The 21,565-nt window shown below is 46.5% G+C and overlaps 1 protein-coding gene across 4 annotated transcripts in view; it reads right to left on the bottom strand.

The window, feature by feature from the left end:
* Positions 1 to 5,143: 5,143 nt before the first annotated feature.
* Positions 5,144 to 21,565, bottom strand: part of ITGAM (integrin subunit alpha M) — a 49,208-nt gene continuing 32,786 nt past the window's right edge. For 3 of the 4 annotated variants that reach the window (XM_087417362.1, XM_087417361.1, XM_087417360.1), the window contains exons 13-30: positions 18,465 to 18,605; positions 18,162 to 18,371; positions 15,886 to 16,016; positions 15,628 to 15,791; positions 13,754 to 13,908; positions 13,526 to 13,657; positions 13,290 to 13,363; positions 12,939 to 13,080; positions 12,725 to 12,838; positions 12,098 to 12,177; positions 11,181 to 11,264; positions 10,802 to 10,877; positions 10,164 to 10,271; positions 9,885 to 9,968; positions 9,611 to 9,724; positions 9,423 to 9,524; positions 9,082 to 9,192; positions 7,354 to 8,414 (exon numbers count right to left, since the gene is read on the bottom strand). In XM_087417362.1, the coding sequence (XP_087273488.1) occupies positions 8,355 to 8,414; positions 9,082 to 9,192; positions 9,423 to 9,524; positions 9,611 to 9,724; positions 9,885 to 9,968; positions 10,164 to 10,271; positions 10,802 to 10,877; positions 11,181 to 11,264; positions 12,098 to 12,177; positions 12,725 to 12,838; positions 12,939 to 13,080; positions 13,290 to 13,363; positions 13,526 to 13,657; positions 13,754 to 13,908; positions 15,628 to 15,791; positions 15,886 to 16,016; positions 18,162 to 18,371; positions 18,465 to 18,605 (2,082 nt within the window). In that variant the 3' untranslated portion in view covers positions 7,354 to 8,354. Of the gene's footprint in view, positions 5,382 to 7,353; positions 8,415 to 9,081; positions 9,193 to 9,422; positions 9,525 to 9,610; positions 9,725 to 9,884; positions 9,969 to 10,163; positions 10,272 to 10,801; positions 10,878 to 11,180; positions 11,265 to 12,097; positions 12,178 to 12,724; positions 12,839 to 12,938; positions 13,081 to 13,289; positions 13,364 to 13,525; positions 13,658 to 13,753; positions 13,909 to 15,627; positions 15,792 to 15,885; positions 16,017 to 18,161; positions 18,372 to 18,464; positions 18,606 to 21,565 lie in introns of those variants that run through there. The other variant, XM_087417359.1, reaches the window with a different exon arrangement.

The following is a 21,565-nucleotide window of genomic DNA, read 5'->3' as shown; positions in this document are numbered from 1 at the left end:
TTGTGATTTAGCCAAGTGATTTAGCCAGAATAAGAACATAGTACTTATTTTTATTTATTTATTTATTTTTTGGTGAGGAAGATTAGCCCTGAGCTAACATCCGATGCCAATCCTCCTCTTTTTTGCCGAGGAAGATTGGCCCTGAGCTAACATCTGTGCCCATCTTCCTCTACTTTACATGGGACACTGCCACAGCATGGCGTGACAAGCGGTGAGTCGGTGCACGCCCAGAATGAGAACCCACAAACCCCGGGCCACCGAAGCGGAGCGTGAGCACTTAACCGCTTGCGCCACCAGGCCAGCCCCCATAGTACTTAATTTGTACTTAAATTCTGTGAAATAGAGACAGAGGAGAAGAGGGGAAGTGAAGACCAGTGACTGGGAAATAGGGAAAGAGAGCAGAAACAAGGTGGTCAGAGTCAGGGGTAGTGAGTCTGAAGTGTTAGTGACGGGCCTTATCTCCTTCTGGGTTTCTCTCGGAGAGAACACTCATGCTTTCCATCTGAAGACTCCACAGTGCTGCCCTCAGTTCCCAGGTGCCCACAGAAGTGAGTGGACAGATCTGGGCTGGAGCCCAAGCTGTGGGAAGACTGCTTGATCTTGGGCAAGTCACCATAACCTCACTGATCATCAGTATCCTCTTCTGCAAAATGGGAACAACAATATCCACCTCACTGGGCAGGTGTGAAGAATTTCATGAGAACTGGATTGGCCTTAAGGATAGGACTTATCCAGCCCTGACTGCACTAGAGTCTAGCTCAAAAAAAAAAAAACCATGAACAACGGGCCGATTCCACCTGAACCGTGGCATGTAGGCCAAGACGCCCTTAAACCTAAGAAGACTGCAGCTTTCCGCCTCCTCCTCTCTCAGTTTGTAATTCAAAATAAACACAATTCTAAATTTTAAAAGTAAGTGCAAGAAAGGTCTTCACAGGGCTGGTTTTCCTTCCAATGATTACTTCGATATTCCTTTTCAAAAAAATTTTCCCTCCTTTTGTTGATGCCTCGACTTTGACGGTGCCTTAAGCACAGGGTGACTGCGGGTTCTGGTTTCCAACTGTTGTCCCGAATAAGTATTACCAGCGCCCCTTTCATTCTCCAAAGCTGCCCTGCCTAAGCATACAGTGAGCTGGGGGAGGCAGCCTGTTTAAGCAACGTGGGGAAAAAGCTGAAAGCTGTCATAGGCTTCTTGACCAGGGACTGCCGAGGTCCCCAGAAGGTCACCCCTCTCTCCCCACATACATATACCCACTTCCCCTTTCCAAGTTTGTACAAGATTTAGCATTCGTAAAAAGCTGTCAGCTCCCTTAAAAAATGGAAAAAGATAAATACGTTTCTGAAAACGCAGAGGGGGTAAGTTCTCTTGCGGCTACTGCAAGACAAGCATCAGTCAATCGTTCCTTAGTAAGTATCCAGTGAGCGACTCCTCAGTGCCAGGCTTTGTAGCCAGGGAAGGGACACAAATAACTCGACCTTGTTTTCAGATAGCGATAAGGGTCATAGAGAAAACGAAACCACACACGGGCCAGAGAGTTCTTTATAATGGCAATTGCCTTGGGTCTGGTTTCCTAGACAGAATCTGAGGGGGGAATTTGGGTGCTGGCGGTTTGTCGAAGGAGGGTCTTAGGAGAAGGGGATGAGGGAAGCAGGATGGAGCAGGGAGAGAAGCCAAATGATGAGACTGGCATCTAGCTTCAGCCTGATCCCAGGGGGTGCTCTGCGGCAGGAATTGCCCCACAGAACAGGTCCCCCCCTAAGGCCGGGGTCTGGTCCTTGGCACTTGCTGCATCTGTCGGTCGTTGGCCGCTGGCTGCTCCTCCACCCTCTCCCAAACCCAGGGACAGAGGCCGCTCCTGTTCAGCCGAGGACGATTCTCCAGAGAAGGGGGCAGTTGTGAGCCTTTAGCAGCCAACACAGCAACTGCGAAATTGGTGTTAACCCAGTAGAGGGATCTCGGAGGGGCAGAGACAGCATCTAGCGACTATAGAATGGTTTCATCTTTTTTTTTTTTGGAGGGGGCGGGAGTGAGGAAGACTGGCCCTGAGCTAACATCCGTGCCCGTCTTCCTCTACTTTATATGGGACGCCACCACAGCATGGCTTGACAAGCAGTGCATTGGTGCGCGCCTGGGATCCGAACCTGTGAACGCCAGGCCTCCCATGCAGAGCGTGCACACTTAACCGCTACAACACCAGGCCGGCCCCAAGGATGGTTTCATCCTAATCTCTTTTTAGGGCAAAATGAAGGAGCAAAAGGTTCCTAGGGAGGTGGGGTGGGAGCACAGAACAGCAGACATCCAGTGTCTCATGGAGAACGTGGGCCAAGAGGGGCTGTGCCTGAGAGGGGCTGGGCTGGAGATGACTGTGGGAATTAGGGAAAGGAGAATTCCAGACAGGAGGGGTAAGGCTGGGTCATGGCACTCAGCTTCTATATCTTAGCCTTGGCCTGATAGCAGAATTGTTCTTAACAGGCAAATGTATGTATGGAGAACCTGGCAATCAATGCATTCAATTCGTGTTTACTCAGAGGGATCTGGAACTTCAATGGGCAGCAGAGGATGGGGACAGATAAGGGGAACGATTTCAGCAATCATTTGTCAAAGTCTGTGCCAAAATGGGAATGCCCACAGAGAAACTGGAAAGAAAACAGCTGTATTTATTTTTTATCACAGTCGCTGGACCAGAGGATTGTGGAAATAAACGAAGACCAACCAAATGAGAACAGCAAAGTCTATTTATTCAGAGCCTGCTCTAGCAAGAAAGTCAGACACTATCACTTGCATCTGGACAGAAACTGAAAGGCAGGAAGAAGAGTGGATAAGTTTTACAGCAGAAAAAATGGAAAGATTCAGATGTGCCCTAACTGGAGACTGTAGGTATGGGAAAGCTAGGGGTGGGCTAACTAGAAGGAGAACATCCTGTGATTGGTTAGGAGAGCACATTTGGCTTTCTGTGGTTGGTCCTAAAATTAGGACAAGGACAAAAAATTAGGGAAGCTGTGAGTTATTAATCGAGTCCTGGTCATTTTGAGCCAATTATTACAGGGGCTCTTATTTGGCTTCCTGGACCATTTGCTAGAGATAGTAGCTGACCACCTACAAGTGTGACTCATAGAGAGCAGGCTGGTCTCCTGGTTAGTAAATGAGTTGGTTCCCTGGGCTGGTTGCTGCAGATTGGGGTCAGAGCTCTGTTTCTATATATGGTCTGCCCATTGTCCATTTACATATTCAGTCTCTCAGGATTTAGAAAATGTGCAGTAGTCACATATAGTCAGATACGATATAGTGCTGAAGAAACGTGTTGGGATGTAGGGAAACAGATTTTGGAGAGCTCTGTCTTCTGGTAGAGGGCGCAAAGATAACAGGAAATTGGGAAACCCAGCCTCTTCATTCATTCACTCGTTCATTTACTCAACACATACATTCATGTTCCCGATATCGTCCTCGGGGTTCCTGCCCTCCGGGAGTGGACAGTGTCCAGGGGAAAAAACACAGGTTACTGGGGCAGCGTATGAGAGGTGGAGCTTCTCTCAGCTAGGGACTCGGGAGGATCTGGAGGAACTAACACTCAAGCTAAGACAGAATCAGGCGAAGGAGGAGAGGAAGTGAGTTCTAGGTGGAGGGTACAGCATGGGCAAAGGCTGGGAAATGAAAGGGAATGTAGGGAACACAGATACATCCTGATCTGTCCTCGACAGGTCGTGTGTAGGCCTGACATCCCAGTGTAATTATTAATCACACTCCGTTTCACTTTCAAAAGGGTCCTGGTTGGTCACCCTAAATATGGTGCACTTGAGAAATACGAGGCGGAGACAGACGGGCAGGAGCAGAAGGTGAGCTGTAGAGGTAGGCAGGGGCCATATCACGCAGGGGCTCAAAGGTCACCTTAAACACGGCCCTGGCCTCAGGCAGGAGTGCTGTATGGAGTGAACCTGAGAGCCACATCCTGCCTAACAAGGTGGCTCAGCCTTGCTGTAGCCTCATGTTGCCCAACGCCCTCATTTTTCAAGAGAAACCATAGGTCTGGATTTCTCTCAGAAATCTCTCAATTTTAAAATGTCAGTAACTAATCAAAAACAAATAAATAAAACGATGTGGGCTAAATAAAACCTGAGGGCTGGATTTGGCCCAAGAATTGCCAGTTTGAAATCTCTTTTCTAAACTGTAAGTGGTTACGAGCTAAGGATTAAAAAAACAAAAAAGCCTGTGAGCTTTCTTTGGGAAAGGGCAATCCACACCATCAGGACACACATCTCTGGGTAATCTCTCAAGAGAGGGAGGGGAAATGCCTGCCTAGGAACTTTCTCCTGCATCTTTCTCATGCATCAGGGAAAACAGGTCAGTTAATTTCTCTATCAGGTCATTTTGTCACCAGGAAGGAAGAAATAGAGGGATAGACCCTCCCCTTGGTGCTCTCAGAGGTTGAAGATAAATCCTTGGAGATCAAACCAAGTGGGCTCATCAGGAAGGTCCCACAGATGGAGAAAGCATAACTAAAGCCCGTGACCATCCCAAGGATGGATAGAGGGGGACACTCCCAGGCCCTCCATTTTGGGTGCCAACCATATCATGAGTTGTGATAAGGAGGGCACTGAAATGCTAGGAGTTGGGTAGAAGCACCATCAAGAAGCCTTCAGGCTTTACCACAAGGTTAGCTTCTTGGACCAAGTAGGAAAACAGAACCTTTGGGAAGGTAGTGGTATTAGTTACAACACAGGGGCAGTTACTGTATTGGAGGCTCAGAATACCAGTGTTTTAAACAAGATCAGTGTTCATTTTTCTCTTCTATAACAGTATGACAGTATGAAATCCAGGGCTAACGTGGTGGTTCCACAGAGTTAGAACTCAGGCTCCTTCTGTCTCACTCTGGCATTCTTGGGTGTTGCCCTCATCTGCAAGGTCCAAAATGGTGCACCATGACATTCACACTCCAGCTGGTGGAGAGATGGTAAGGATAAAGGGAAGACACTCCTTCTCTCAAAGGACCTGACTCCAAAGTAGTTCACTTACTCTACTCACATCTCATTAGCCAGAACCTAGCCACCTGGCCATCCCTAGCTGCAAAGGAAACTGGGAAATGTGCTCTTTAACTGGGGGGCTATATTAGTTATGCATTGCAGCATAATAAACCACTCCAAAACAAAGTGGATTGAAACATGAACAATTTATTATTTCTCAAAGTTCTGTGAAGTGACAATCTGGGCAGTTCTGTTGGATTTGCCTGTGGCTGCAGTCATCCGGTGGCTGGACTGGGCTGGAAGGTCCATGATGGCCTCATGCACGCAGCTGTGCTGCCTGTCAGCTGTGGGCCTAGTTGTCACCCCCACGTGGTTACTCGTTCTCCAGTAGGCTAGACAGGTCTCAGCATGGTGGTCTCAGGGTGCTGAGAAGGTGAGAGCAGAAGCTGCAGTGCTTCTTACAAGCTAGATTCTGGAACTCACGCAACATCAATTCTACCACATTCTGTTGGTCAAAGGAAGCCACAAAACCAGCCCAGACGCCAGGGGGTGGAGTGATGCGCCCCATCACTAGACGAGAGGAGCAGCAATGTCACATTGCAAAGGAGTGGGACTTCATTGGGGGTCATAGTTATAACAATCTTTCATAGTGGCCCAGATAAGAACCATATTACTAAGTATGCAAAGGAGGGAGGAGACTGAAGGAATTTATTCTGAAGCAAGGGACCCCACAAAGTGAAAACAAGGGCAGATCTTCCTAGGTCTGGCTGCTTATCACCAGAGATTTATGGCCCTGTTTATTAGTAACTTTGTGGTCATGCTAGGGTAATTTGTCACTAGAAATGATTTACTTTCTAACCCATCATAAAGCTCCTATCTGGCTGAATTCTACACAAGCTCCCAATTTAAAACTGCTGATGTGGACTCTGAGCTCATAGGACCTTAACTGCCCATTCAGGGACAGATGCCTGCAGATACAGAGGCCCCCTCCTTTCCTGGGTCAATTAAGAACTTCTAGAGATATTGAGGTCTTTTGTCTTTGAACCCAAGGAAGAAGAAAACCATTTTTAACCCATTTTAAAGTCAGGAGAGGAAATTGTGTAGAACCATCTAAAGGTGACATGTGTTGTGGCACCCCCAAGGATACAAAGGGCCATTGTCTCATTAGTCACCCTTTGATGACATCTTATTGCACTGTGAATAAAACTGAAACTCCTCACTCTGGGTAAGCTCCTGCCCAGGCTTCTAGCCTCACCTGTGCTGCCCTCTGACTGGAAAACTCCTGCCCCTACTTGAGTCAGGTGTCGCCTCCCCTGGGGACCCTTCCCTCACCTTCCCAAGCAGGATAAGTTCTCTCTCCTTCCTATCACATCTGGAACATATGTCCCTCTAAGTCATAATTTTCTTGTATTTCAGTGAACCGCATGACATTGCCATTTTTGTCAACAAATGTGTCAGCAATTTCATATGGTTCACCAAATATTATAACAGCTAAGTAACAGGCTCTGTCTCCCCACACCTCCCTCAGGCCTGCTGCAGGGCCATTCCTCTGAGGCCATCAGGACAGTAAAAGAGAAAAGCTTTGGAGCCAGAAAGAGCTGGGTTTGAATTCCAGCTCCACTCCCTTCTCAGCTGTATGACGTCAGGCATTCGGTATGATCTCTCTAAGCCCCAGTTTCCTCATAAGTGACATTCAGATACTATAAACAGCAAGTGGTGCCCACTTGGCAGACTGGTGTGAGAATTAGATAGGATGCATGCTAAAGCCAGAGTAGTGGTTACTGCATTGGCAAAAGTATGGGAGATGGGCACTGGGGGTACCCCCTTGAGAAGTGAGGGCTACCTAGATGCAGTTATCAAAACTTGACCTGCACACACCCTTGGTAGCAAGTGCTGTTGGTGCCCTGCCTGGATCCCTGTAGGCCTTGCCAGGGCTATACTCCCTGTCAGACTTCCTTGGCAGCACCTATATCCCTTTCTCTGGCCACCAGAGCCCACTGCCCACATTCAGGGCTGGCCAGAAGTGCCAGGGAATTAATACCACCCCCACTCCCTCCCAAGAACAGCCCTCAGCCAATAACTACGTGGAATTGGTATATACATACTCCAGCTCCTTCTCTCCTCAGGCAGGACAATGCCGAGGTGTGCATTCTACTCTGTCTCCCAGAACTCCCCATGGGGTTATGGTCCAGGGGCTCACCATGGTACCTCTGTTGATAACACACCCTTGAGCACATGGCTGCCTTCCCTTCCCCAGCTCACATCCCTCCCCATTGGTATTTCCTGGGGCCACTCTTAAATAAATTTTCACTCAAATTCTTATCTTGGCTTTGCTTCTAGGAGAACCTAAACTTCTGGGAATATATCCTATAAATTATTCTTACACATATGCAAAAATGATATATATTCAGTTTATTAATTCACCATTATTTGTAATTGTGAGAGGTTGGAAATAATATATCGAAAGGAGACTGGTTAAATGCATTATAATCCACCCACATGATGGAATACTATGCAGCTGTATAAAAGAATGAAAAAGTATTTTGAGTCTTGATATGTAACAATGTCTGAGCTATATTAATGAAAAAGCAAGAGGCAGAACAGTATAAATGACATATGCTACCGTTTGTGTAAAAAAGCTTGTGTGTGTGTGTGTGTGTGTGTGACCCAAAAACACATAATCTTGACTGTCCTTTAGGAGGGACTTGAATGGCCGGGGGGACCAGGATGGAAGGGAGACTTTTCACCACACACCCCTGCACATCTTTGATTTTTGTACTGTGATAGTTTTATCCATTCAAAAAATAAGAGTAACATTAAAATAGTAAATAAATGGATAAAGGGAGGTGCATCATTGCTCATTGGACGTATTTAGCTCTAGTGTGGAATGAGTTGGACAGGCCCCTCTTGGCTGACCAGATCCTGGTTCCATCACGGCTTCTCCATGTGGTCTCAGTCCCAGCTGCACAGGCTGCTGCAGGTCTGCGTGCTCACTCACAATAGGAGGTCTCACTTCCTCCAGCAGGGAGAGGATCTGTTGCATCTCCCTTTCTGTTCACCCACAAGAGCTGCCATCACCTCTGTCCCAGAGGAAGGCCCAACGGCACCTTCACCCACACACAAAGAAGCCCAAGCAATTCCCTTCCGCCTGAGAGGTTGTGCTGAATGCACCTGTCCCCATGCAAGAGACATCTGAGTCACACACACAACTCACACAAACACTCATGCACACACTTGCACACACACACGAATGGAAACCCAAGCAGGTCTTTCCTGAGTGAGACATCACCGCCCCCCTCTCCTAATGGATGTGTCTGTCCAGCAGTCTGGGGACCTGCTGTTGGTCTAACCAAAGTCTTGCCTGCTGCAGGAGAGGCCACTCAGTGGGGAAGGAGCCGTTACTGGGATGGCGAAGCTTCACTCATCATGTCCTTGTACTGCCGTTTGAAGAAGCCAAGCTGTAGGGGCAGAGACAGAGGAGTAAGGGCCACCGAAGCTGATGGGTGGGGGGGTGGCATGCAGACAAGGAGCGGAGGCAGAGGGACCAAGAGGTGCAAAGAGTAATGCGGCAGAGTGTAGAAGAGACCTGGGAAAAGTGGGGCATGGAGGGAGATGGCATCGATATTGGGATGGAAAAAAAGGGAGGAAAAAAATATAAGAAGAAGAAGAACTACTCCTTATATGGTGGTCACTCTGTACCAGGGACCATTCTCAGTGCTCTATATATATTAACCCAATTACCCTCACAAAATAGTTACAGTCATGCATCGCTTAACGACGGGGATACGTTCTGACAAATGCATCGTTGGGCGATTTCATTGTGTGAACACCACAGAGTGTGCTTACACAAACCTAGATGGTATAGCCTACTACACACCTAGGCTATATGGTACCAATCTTATGCGACCACCATCATATATGTGGCCCATCACTGACCAAAACATTGTGTGGGGCACATGACTGTATTTATATTTTCATTTTACGGCTGAAGAAATTGAAGCTCTGCGACTTGCCCAAGGTCACACAGCTGGCAGCACCGCTGGGAGTCAAACCCAGTAATGAGCAGCGGAGTGAGAAGCAGTGCGGGGGGATGGGGGCGGGCAGGAGGAAGGCCACGGGGAGTACCTTGTACAATCCGGCAGTGATGAGGGCCAGGAGCACCAGCCCCCCCACCGAGCTGCCCACGATAAGCGGTAGAGGGTCATGCACTTCATACGGCTCCACTTTCGTCTCCGTCTGGCGTGGGGGCGAGGGGCGTCAGGGGACATAGACTTTGGATTTCTGGGGGTTCCCCAGTCAGACCTTGTGCACTCCCTGAACCCAATGACTAATCCCTCCCTATGTCCCTAACCTCAGCCCTCACCCCTCCTCCCCACCCCTCTCTCTCTAACTCTTTGCCCAGAGATCTCCACAAGCCCAGCCTCCCCTCCTCCCTCCAATAGTCCCTCTGTGTCTGAGACAAATACCTGAGCCCTCACAAATTCCTCCTGTCCTGGAAGCAGGGCAAATATCAAATCATTAAACAAGATCTCCACTGTGCTCACAACCTGAAGGTAGTTATGCGAAGTCTGTGGGAGAGAGAGGATGGGAGCTGGACCCGTGGGCCCTCGGAAGTATCATGTCTGTGTCTGGCTGAGCTTAGGACCCCATGTACCTTGATATACCAGTCAAACGAGAGGTTGCCTTTGATGGCGATGTTGAATTCTTGCTGGATGCCAAAGGACGGGATGTCACACTGGATTCTCTGGCAGACAGCAATGGAGCAGTTCTGGGGAAGGGAGGAGAGGAGAGAGATGACTAAGAAAGCTGGATGCAGAAAACACCTCGTGTACTCAGCCCACTCGGTTGAAAGACAGTATTGGGCACCAACAAGGGGACAGCACTGAGTCTTCGTGTGGCCCGGAGGCTAGGGTTAGGCTTATTCTCACCAGCACTGGGGTCTTCTTAAGCTCTGCCAGGAAGTCAGAGACAGGAGGTTCCCTCACCTCGGTGTGGCACGTACTGGAAAGGTTCTGAGGAAAGAGTTTCATGGTGATAAGAGAGAGAAATGAGGGTTCCTGGGTCCACCCTCAAGGAGGGCAAGATGGCCTAGGTCCAGGAGAGGTCAGATATGGCTCCAAAATCCAGCAGAGGAAACAGAGATTTTAGGAAAGCCAGGGCTGTGGAAGGAGGAGGGGGGCCCACTCCTCAGGCCCAGCTTGGCTTACCTGAGAGAAGGTAAGCTGGGGGTGGTCCCACACGGCCACCTGGTTCAGCTGGATGGGGACCCAGATGACCACACTGATGGGGGGGCTCCTCTGCCCCAAGTTTTTGAACTGCACAGTGGAGGGAGGGAGGGCGGCTATCAGGGCTCTGGCCTTTCTGCTCCCACCAGCAACTAGAGTCAGCCTGCCCACTCACAACAGCCCAGTACCACTGAGAAGGCCTCACAGACCCAAGCATCCCCCTCTTGATGTTTTGTGGGAGGCAGTAGAGTGTAGCAGTTAAACACACGTTCAAGAGCCAGACAGGCCCATCCTAAGTAGTGGCTCCTCCACTTAGTAGCGTTGAAACTGTGGGCATGTTCTGCTAACCTCTCCAAAGCCGTTTCTTCATCTGAAAACTGGGGGTAAAGATAGTGCCTCCATCACAGAGTCATTATGAAGGTAATATGAGTTAATTATGTACATGTGTGTACACACATACATAAGTATGTGCGTGCTTGCTGTATAGGCAGTGAGAGCAAGCTTGGAACAGAGCCTGGCACATAGGAGGCACCTGATGCATGTTTCCCGTCATTATTTCTGCTTTCCCATCCTCTGGATATCGCCCCCCACCCGCCCCGTCCACCTTCTCAGCTCCCCACCTGATACTCATGGTTTATAATGCGGCTGATGTCCTTTGAGGCTGTGAAGTTGAGATATTTGGTAGAGACCTCACGGCTGATGAGAGAAAGAAGAAGGGGCAGGAGGTGACAGGACATCAGGGGTGTCCTGGGAGGGGGTCTTGGGCTAAGCGTGTAAGGGGTGAATGGGCACATGGGTAACGCAGCCCTGAGAAGGTGCAAGCAGGAGAGGGGCCATGTGTGTCAGATACACTGTGTGCATTTGGGCCACACACACACACGCACATACCCTCAGACACACACACAGGCACACATGTGCACAGACGCACACACACAGGCACACAACGGGCCATGTCCAACCCAGTGGTGAAGGCAGAGCTAAAGCCCTGGAAACCGGCACCTGGTGACCACCATGGAGACAGCGTATTTCACAGGCAGCTCCAGCTGGAATTCAGTTTTGTTGGTCCTGGGCATGTTGTTCTCACTGAAGGGAAACAGAGAGCTAGGGCCAGCTCTTCAGAACCGAGAGTCAGACTTTCCTTCTCCCTCTCCCTCACCCCCCACCTCCAACCAAACGCCAAGCCCTGTCCTCTCTGCACCCTAAACACCACTGGTCTCTCCCTCCTCCCCTACCAGCCCAGGCCCATCCCTACTCACCTGGATGTCTGCAGCACTTCTCTCCGGTCCCTGAATTCAAAACTACTCCCACCCCAATCCCCAGTCCTCCTGGAGAGTGATCTTTCTAGCATGTCATTGTGATCACTCCCAGATTAAACTGGAAATTTCCTGATAGCACCCATCAGTCATTTGATGACACAGCCCATATCTAACCAGCTCCCTAAATCCTGTAACATGTGCTTAGACCACAGTGAAACATAGCCTTGATCTTCCAGTCTCCAGGCTTTGCTTGGTACACACTTACTTCTTTCTGTCCTCATGCCCACCCTCAATTCAAGCCTTTGCTTGGCTAACTCACAGCCTAAATACATCTTCTTCAGGAATCTTCTCTGAACACCAAGCTCCCAAGAACACTGGACGTAGCTAATTTCTGACTCTATTGTAGTCGCCAGCTTTCCCATCTGTCTTTGCCACTAAATTATAACCTCTGTGAGGGCAGGAACCACAGCTGTCTTGTCCATCGCTGTCCCACCAGCACTGAGCACAATGCCTCGCACATGGTGCATGCTCAGTCAGTGTTTGTTGAATGAATGAATGAGCTGAAGGGACAACCAGTGGGGAGAGGGCAATAGTCCACCCAGGGCAGGGGGTTGGGGCCTCAAAGGGGAGGATGCCTGTGGGAGGCCAGGCACAGCGCACCTGGTCACACTGGCCTTGAGGAGTAGTCTGTTTCCAAGAGATGCAGTAGAGTTCACATCAAATGTGATATTAAAGGTGACCTGGAGAGGGAGAAAGGACAAGAACAGGAGAGAAGAAACCACCAAAATGTCCATCAACTGAAGAATGGGTATTAAAATGCTGAGCACCATACAACAGAATATCATTCAGGACTAAAAAGGAATGAAGTACTAACACGTGCTGCAGCATGGACGATCCTTGAAACCATTGTGCTAAGTGAAAGAGTCACAAAGGACCACATACTGTATGATTCCATTTATATGAAATGTCCAGAATGGGCGAATATAGAGACAGAAAGTTGTTACCTAGGGCTGGGAGAGATGGGAGGACTGGGGCTGATGGCTAAGGGGAGCAGGGTCTTTTCTTGGGGTAATAAATTGTTCTAAAATTGATCGTGGTGATGGATGCACAACCCTGTGAACATACTAAAAGCCATTCAATTGTACACTTTCAATGCGTGAATTGTGTGGTACCTGAATTATATCTCAACAACGCTGTTTTTCAAAGGAACCTTACTTTGAAAAAAGAGGAAGAGAAGAATTCAGGAGAAGACAAAGGAGAGGAGGTGAGGAGGAGCAGCAGCCTGACCTCAGAGTTGTCTGGGATGATGGGGTGGTTTATGTTGCAGCTGCAGTTCTTCAAGGCCCCAGGCTCTTCGGTGGAGGTAGAGTCACAGTTCAGGCACGAGGATCGCTGTGAGAGCTGGTTGTGGAAAAGAAGGGAGGCAGAGGTGGTGATGTCAACACCAGCCATGGGGACGGGGAAAGTAAAGTCAAACAGAGCCTGAGAAGCATCTGGCTACCTGGATCCCTGACATCTTCCGATAGGACAAGCCAGACGGGTAGAAGAAGGTGACCTGAGTCCTGTAGGAGTCCTCACCCTGGTTTTTCACAGTCACTGTCACATTGAATTCCCGGGGACCACCCACCACCAGGGTGTTCAGGCTGTAGGGGGAACAAGACAGGTCATGAGGTGCTGAGGGCTCAGGTGGGAAGGAGGCGTGGACACCTAGACAGAGAAGACAATGGATGGGACAGCTACACAAACACCTCTGAAGCAGCCGTTCTGTGCCGGCTCCCTCAAGGGCCAGGAGAAGAACAGAGCACCGGGTCGTGGTGTGGGTTTGGAGGTAGCAAGGAGAAAAGAAACTCACCTCACAAAACTGAAGGTGATGCTGAGGTCATCCTGGCAGATCGTGTCATTGCCACAATGCTTCTCAAAGGGAAGCTGCAAAAAATAGAATATGATAAAATGAAAGGAAAGGAAATGCGAAATGAAACAAAATAAAATATTGAAATAAAATTATGTGAAAGGAAATAAAATGAGCTTCAACAATCTTGACCTCTGGTCCCTTCCACACCCCTGCAGGACCCCAACTCCAGGACTCACCGACGCTGTGAAGAATCTCTGAGCGTCCACAGCCAGCACTGGCCGGAGGTTCCCAAAAGAGGACAAGGGCTTCCCCACCAGAGAGAAGTTCAGGCGCAGGACGATGGGGGTCACTGGATCCTCTACACAATTCTGAGAGATAGTGGGGATTTGGGGGTCTGCCCTCCTCAGCTTCCCAAGCTTACCCCATGCTTGAAAGACCCAGGAATGTGGTCACTGTCTGCTCACCTCTATCTGTAGCTTCAGAGTCTCACATTTCTTATTCAGCCCCAAGGTCTGTATCTGTCTGCGTGTGCTGTTCTTTGTTTCATCAAAGACGGCCCGGCGTTTTTGGCGACTTGGGTCCAGAGCCAGGTCGTATGTGACGATGCCCTGGATCTCTCCTGAAGTGGTAGGGCAGCATGGTGGTGAGGAGCCCCGCTTTGGAGTCAGACAGACAGGGGTTTGAGGCCCAGCTCCTCTGCTCCCCAGCCGTATAACTTTGGGCACATTATCTGACCTCTTTGAGTCTCAGTTCCTTGTTTTTAAGTTGAAGATAATAATTGTACCTTCCCAGTGGTGAAAATGAAATGAAATAGTGCCTATAAAGCATTTAGCACAGTGCCTGCCACATAGTAAGTGCTCAAGAACTAAATCGTAGCTATTCTGTTACCTACTAGAAAATTAAGTATATTTTTCCAGCTGCTTTTAGCTGTTTTCTCTCTGTGTCTGGTCTGCAGCAGCTTGTACCTTGGTACGGTGCAAAGTATACTGTTGTGTACATTGGTGTAATGTGCTGTGGTATGGTTTCCTTTATATTTATCCTGCTTTGATTTGGTGAAAAATCTTGATGTCTTTCATCAGTTTTGGAAAATTCTTTACCACTATTTATTTAACTGTTGCTTCTTTCTAATTCTCTCTCTCTTCCTTTTGGAATTCCAATTATGTGTTTATAGCTCTTTCACTATATCCCATATGTTTCTTATGATTTTTTTCTGTATCTTTCATCCTTTTTTCTCTCTGTGAGTTAATATGGATACTTTCAATTGACTTACTTTCCAGTTCACTAATTCTCTGTTCTGCTTCTAATCTGCTATTAAATCTATTTATTGAATTCTTAATTTCATTCAGTGTATTTTTCAGTGCTAGAGTTTCCATTTGACTCTGTTTTGTGAATTCTGGGTCTTTTCTGAAGTTCTCCATCATTTCCTCTTTTTTCTTAAAGATATTAATTATAGTTCTTTTTAAAATTCCTATCTGATAACTCTAATTTCTGAATCACCTGTGGGTCTATTTCTATTGTCTGTTGTTTCTTGGTTGCTGGTTCAATGGACATTGTCCCAGTGGAAAGACCAAAGTGTTTACCAAAACTCCTCTCAAATCTCTGTTTTCCCAGCACTGGGAAGTTGCTGAATTTCTGCTCAACTCTCATTCTCCAGTTGCTGTCTTCTACTGAGTTTCTTGGAGTTTTGATCTGGATATGCATCACTTAGGAGTCAGTCAATGACTTGAGAGGAATTTCTATGTAGATTTTGGGGCACCTTCTCTGCAATTCTCTACTCTCCAAGACTTTGCTTTCAATTTCTAGCCATGCTGGCTGCCCCAAACTCTGCTGTCTCCTCAGCCCAGTGAGATTACTGCTAGAAACCTAATTTTCCCCCTCACCCTGTTTCTCTCTAGTTCCACCACTACTATTCCCACACCCCAACCACAACGCCACTCTTTGAGAATAGAGACAAGAGAGGAAGTCAGGCTAGTTGTAATAAAATGCACGTATGAATGCTTCGTGAATTTGTGTTTAGCTTCATCAATTCAACCACCCCTTTAAATGAGTTATCTCTCAGTTTAAAAAAATCCTGGTTAGTTCACAGGTGTGGAGCCCTTGGTTCTCTGGAGAACTGAGAAAGTAAGGGAGTGCCACATGCTCACTTACTCGGTGGGCTCTGCTGGGCCTCCCCCGCCAGCAGGGGAATCTCCTGCTCACTTCAGCCACACTTGGAGAAGGCTGTCAGAGCTTGTGAGAACTTTGCTCTGGACTGCCAGAAGGCTGGGAAGACTGCGCTGGGCCACCCATCAACATCCCCAGTCATTTACTCTCTTGAGACTTACCCACCAAGCCTCACCTTCTCTCAGCCGGTCCCGTGTGCTCTTGTGGACACGGAGGCAGACTCTGACCTCCCCAGCAGTCTGATTTCTCACCACCTGATCACGACATTCAAACACATTACTTGCCACTTCCGTAGGTGTGAACTCCATGGTCGCCTCGACTGTGAGCACTGGCTGGGACCTATAGGGACACCAGAGAGCCATCAGGGGCCTTCAGATGGCAAAGCCACTCCTAAAAGGGAAGATATCTGGTGTGCTCCAAAAGAAGTTCTCACCTGAGCAGCAGCACACGCCCCTGGGCCCCTACAGCCAGGTCCACCAGTCCGTCCATTGTGAGGTCCTGGCCCCCACTCAATGACTGACCAAAATACTGGAGCTTAGGGACGAGCTGGGAGCCTGCAATCCGCTGAGGGTAGAAAAGAGGAGGGGAGAAAGGGAGTGGAAAAGAATAGGGAAGTGTGTAACTCAGTCACCCAGGGTGACCCAAGGAGAGGTTCTCTGGGCTCCACTCAAGTCTCATCTCCCACAGCTTCCCACAGAATTAGGGTAAATGTTCATCTTTAGACCATGGCCTTGAGATGAGACTCAAAGTTTCCATTCATTACCTGGGTTTTCCAGGGAAAACAAAAAGTTTTACACAGGGAAGAAGTGACACAGTGTACTATTTGTCTCTGCTGAATCTCATTTACATGATCAGGATAATGCAAACACTAAATATTGATCAAACCAAAATTATCATGTAAATATGAGGAGTGGGGGGTGAGGTATGTGAATATGTGGCAACAGGGATCTGAGAGAGAACTCAGTCCTCACCTCCCATGGTGGGAAGTCAACGCTAAAACAAAAATCAAGAAGCAGCAAAATAATCACGTCGTTGGGAAGTATGGAGAATCATTGAAAGAGCTGAAAGTGTATTCCTCAAGAGAAGGGAGAATGAAGAGGAAATCCAGTGTGGTATGGAAATTGTTGTTTTTCCTGACAAGCCTTTAAGAACTATTTTGACTCTTTAATCTATGTGCAAGAGTAACACTGAAAGAATAACAGCCAAATAATAAATTAAAGAGAAATTTTAAAAGTGATTTTGTCATGTACTTAACGCTACTGAAGTATACACTTAAAATTGGCTAAGATGGTAAATTTCATGTCATGTATATTTTACCACAATTTTTTGTGTGTGTGTGTGAGGAAGATCAGCCCTGAGCTAACATCCGTGCTAATCCTCCTCTTTTTGCTGAGGAAGACCGGCTCTGAGCTAACATCTATTGCCAATCGTCCTCCTTTTTTTTTCCCCAAAGCCCCAGTAGATAGTTGTATGTCATTGTTGGACATCCTTCTAGTTGCTGTATGTGGGACGCCGCCTCAGCATTGCCGGAGAAGCGGTGTGTCAGTGCGCCCCCGGGATCCGAACCCAGGCCCCCAGTAGCGGAGCGCACGCACTTAACCGCTAAGCCACAGGGCCGGCCTTACCACAATTTTTTTAAGTGATATTGTCAACTGAAAGGAAGGATGAGGAAGCATGGGGCACTGGAAATGTGCTGTATCTTAATCTAGGTGGTGTTTACTCAGGTTCACAGATATGTCAAACTTAATCACTTAAGATTTGTGTGTTTAGTGCATGTACATTATACCTCAATTTTTTTTCTTTTTTATTGTTGTCATAATAGTTTATAACATTGTGAAATTTCAGTTGTACATTATTATTTGTCAGTCACCGTATAAATGCCTCCCTTCACCTCTTGTGCCCACCTCCCAACCCCCTTCCCCCTGGTAACCACCCAACTGTTCTGTCTGTGTGATAGTTTATCTTCCACATATGAGTGAAATCATGTGGTGTTTGTCTTTCTCTGTCTGGCTTATTTCACTTAACATAATACCCTCCAATACCTCACATTTTTTTGAGAAAAATGTATTGTATTCTGTTGGGCGGAAGTTTTGTTTTGAAATTATGTAGGATGTGGTAGCTGGGAGATCCACAGTTTGTTTGCTTGTCCAAACACTGTCACCCCGAGCCCCATCATAGGAAAAAACAAGCAAAAATTGCAAACAGTAGAACAATAGGATAGCATGATCCTTTTTGCATTTGTTTTTAATTCCAAAGTCTGTGGGGTGCGTGTGTGTGTGTGTGTGTGTGTGGACACCCTCAGTAGAGTGACCAACCATACGGATTTCCTGGGATGCAACTTTCAGCGCTAAAATCAGGGCAGATCTGGGCAAACCAGGAATATTGGTCACTCTACCAAGACTGAGATTTGGAAGAAAGAAAAGCCTAGATCCCAACACTTCCAGCTTGTCATTTACCACCTCTGAGCCTGTATATCTTCAGCTGTAAAGTGGGGGTGATGATGCCCCCATGTACCCCCTATAGGTGTGGTAAGAATTAATCTAGAATTGAGGATTCTTTGAGGTTTCTGTGAAGTGTGTGCAATTCTTTTTGAAGGTTCTAAAAAGGAGTACTGGGAAAATTGATCTGGCGGCTGTAGGAACCTTGAATTAGAAGGCAAAGATCAGTAAAGAGGCCACTGTTGTGATGGGGACAGTGACCAGGCCTCACCTGGCTGTGGGAGGGGCTGATGCCCCGTCGTGAGGTTCCGTGAAATAGATAGACGGCACCCTGGTTCTCCTGCTCTCCTGGGGCCCCAATGGCCACATCCATCAGCTTGTCCCCATTCACATCCCCCAGCACTGTCAGGGCTGCCCCAAAGCGGCCCCAGGGGTGGCCCTGCTCCCCACGGAGAACAGCCTCACACTGCCACTTACCCCTCTGCAGAACAAAAACAGTGTGAGGCCCCAACTCAGGCAAACCCTCCACCCCACACCCAGGCCCCACCCAGCCCAGGTCTCATCAGCCACTCACCCCCCGGGGCAAGGGGCACACAGACACTTGGCCCCCCCGGGTTTGCTCATAGAAATGGGGAGCCCCAATGAGGACCAGGTCGGAGTTGCCATCTCTGTCCACATCCACAGAGCACAGGGAGGCCCCGAAGTAGGAGCCGATCTGAAAGAGATGAGACCAAGATCACACACATCTTCCCACCTAACGCAGAGTGTAGGGGTTTTCTTCTTATGAAGAAAAACCATGCCTGCTGGGAAAGCCCTCTGAAGTGGGTGCAATACTCTATATGATTCATGATAAATTCTCATTTGAATGTGCCGCCAGCTAGAGGACCATATTATAGAGTTGATGGGCAGTGGGTGAGGATTTACCCCCAAACGGTGCTCCAGGGAGATGACTGAGACAGTGAAGAAGTTGGATTGGAAAATACAGACAGAAAAGCCTAGAAGAGCAGACAGGATACACTTTCAATATATTGGAAGTCTTTAGAGGGGTACAAAATCAAAGCTGACAGTCTGACTAATAAGGAATTAACAAGCTTAGATTAAAAATAATGATTGCTACAGAAATTTTCTTGTGTTATACTGAGAAAAAATGTCTACGTTTTAAAAGGATTTTTAAAGTATGTTCAATGTCAATATGTAGAATTCATCCACAGGATTCATCCATTTAATCATCCACTTATTCATTTATTCATTCGTTCAACAAACAAGGGCTTGCTATTCGCCGAGCAGGAGGCTGGGTAGTAGAGACATAGTGCCTTCCCGGGCTCTCAGCGTAGCAGGGTGGAGCGGAGGGGAATAGCAACAGATAAACAGGGAGATGTACGAAGCAGTCTCAAACTGGGGCAAGTTCTAGGAAGGAAAAGCGCAGGGGGCATCAAGACATGACTCACTGCAATCTGATTTCTGCCCCACACACCAGTGAGGGAGGCCTCACTGACAGCCCAATGAAGGCATTTAAACTTCATCCTAAAGTCAACAGGATTTTTTTGTTTTTAGGTCAAGTTTATTGGGGTATAATTTACACACAATAAATTTCAGCCTTTTTAGTGTACAGTTTCATGAGTTTTGACAAACACATGAGCTCATGTAACCACCACCACAACCATAATATCAAACACCCAAATTATCCCCTCCTGCCCCACTGTGGTCAACCTCTCCCCTCAATCACCAGCACCTGACAACCACTGATCTGTTTTCTATCCCTATAGTTTTGCCTTTTCCAGAATGTTACATAAATGGACTTATATAGTATGTAGCCTTTCAGATACCTAGAATAACAAATTTAAGATTCACCCATGTTGTTGCACGTATCAGTTATCCACTCCTTTTATTTCTGATTAGTCTTCCATTGTATGGATATACCACAGTTTGTTTATCCATTCCCCAATTGAGGGACGTTGGGTTGTTTCCAGCTTTGGGCAATTATGAATAGAGCCATTAGAAACATTCACATACAAGTTTTCATGCAAACATCTGTTTTCATTTCTCCTAGGTAAATACCTAGGAGTGGGATTGCTGGTATGGTAACTGCATGTTAAACTTTTAAGATATTGACAAACCTGTCCAAAGTAGGCATGCCACTTTCCATTCCTACAGCAATGAATGTGAGTTTTAGCTGTTACCCCCCTTGCCAGTTCTTGATATTGTCAGTTTATTTCTTGTTTATGTTAACCATCCTAATAGGTGTGTAGTACTATCTCATCGCGGTTTTAATTTGCATTTCCCTAATGATTGACATGGAACATGTTTTCCTGGGCTTATTTGCCATCCACACATCTTCTTTGGTGAAGTGTCTGTTCAAATATTTTGCTTATTTTTTAATCAGATTGTTTGATTTCTTATTGTTGAGTTTTGAGAGTCCTTTATATATTCTGGATATATGTCCTTAGTCAGACATGTAACTAAAAATAAGGAAAATTTGCAAATATTTTCTCCCACTCTGCAACTCATCTTTTCATTCTCTTGATAGTGTCTTTCACAGACCAAAACTTTCCATTTTGATGAAGTCTTATTTATAAATTTTTCCTTTATAGACCATGGTACAAAATATGGGTAGAGATTTTTGTTTTGTTTTGTTTACCATGGATGTCCAATTGTTCCAGCACCATTGAACTTTCTATTGAATTGTCTTCATGACTTTAGTGAAGATCAATTGACTATGTGTCAGTCCATCTCAGGCCTATTCTGTTCCACTGATCTTCATGTCTATCCTTTTGCCAATGCCTTACTGTCCTGATTACTGTAACTTTATAGTAAGTCTGGAAATCAGGCAGTGAGTGTATGAATCCTCCACTAAATACCTAATGGTATTTATCTAAGTTGTTTTTCAAAACTGTTTTGGTTACTCTACTTTCTTTGACTTTCCAAATAAATTTTAGAATCAATTTGTCAATTCTACAAAATAAACTTCTAGGATTTTGATTGGGATTGTGTTGAATTTATAGATCAGCTTGGGGAGAACTGACATCTTAACAATATTGAGTCTTCCAGTCCATGAACACAGTATACCTCTCCATTTATTTAGGTCTTTGATTTCTCTCATTAATGTTTTGTAGTTTTCAGCATACAAATAATGTACACATTTTGTTAGATTTATACCTAAGTATTTCATAGTCTTTGGTGCTATTGTAAATGGCACTTTTTTTTTTCATTTTAATTTCCAAATGTTCATTGCTAGTATAGAAATACAACTGATTTTTATCCTGAGGATGTAATTTATACAGTTGATCTTGTATCCTGAGACTTTACTGAAATAACATACTAGTTATAGTAGCTTTTTTGTAGAATCTTTGGGATTTTCCATGCAAACAATCATGTCCTCTGCAAATAGAGACAGTTTTATTTTTTTCTTTCCACTCTGTCAGCTCTTTTTCTTTTCCTTGCCTTATTGCACTTGTTACATCTTCCAGTATGATGTTGAATAGGAATGGTGCAAGTGGATATTCTTGCCTTGTTTCCAATTATAGGAGAAAAGCATTCTCTTTTACTTTTAAGTATTATGCTAGCTGTAGATTTTTTTGTAAATGCTCTTTCTCAGGTTGAGGAAGTTCCCTTTAGTTTCTAGTTTGCTGAGAACTAAACATTATGAAAGGACTTGTATTTTGTCAAATTCTTTTT

Source organism: Ceratotherium simum, chromosome 26, assembly GCF_057802395.1.
Source record: "Ceratotherium simum simum isolate JZ-2026a chromosome 26, ASM5780239v1, whole genome shotgun sequence".
Taxonomy (NCBI): domain Eukaryota; kingdom Metazoa; phylum Chordata; class Mammalia; order Perissodactyla; family Rhinocerotidae; genus Ceratotherium; species Ceratotherium simum.
Note: the sequence above shows the minus strand (reverse complement) of the source record. Positions and strands in the feature narration are given on the sequence as shown.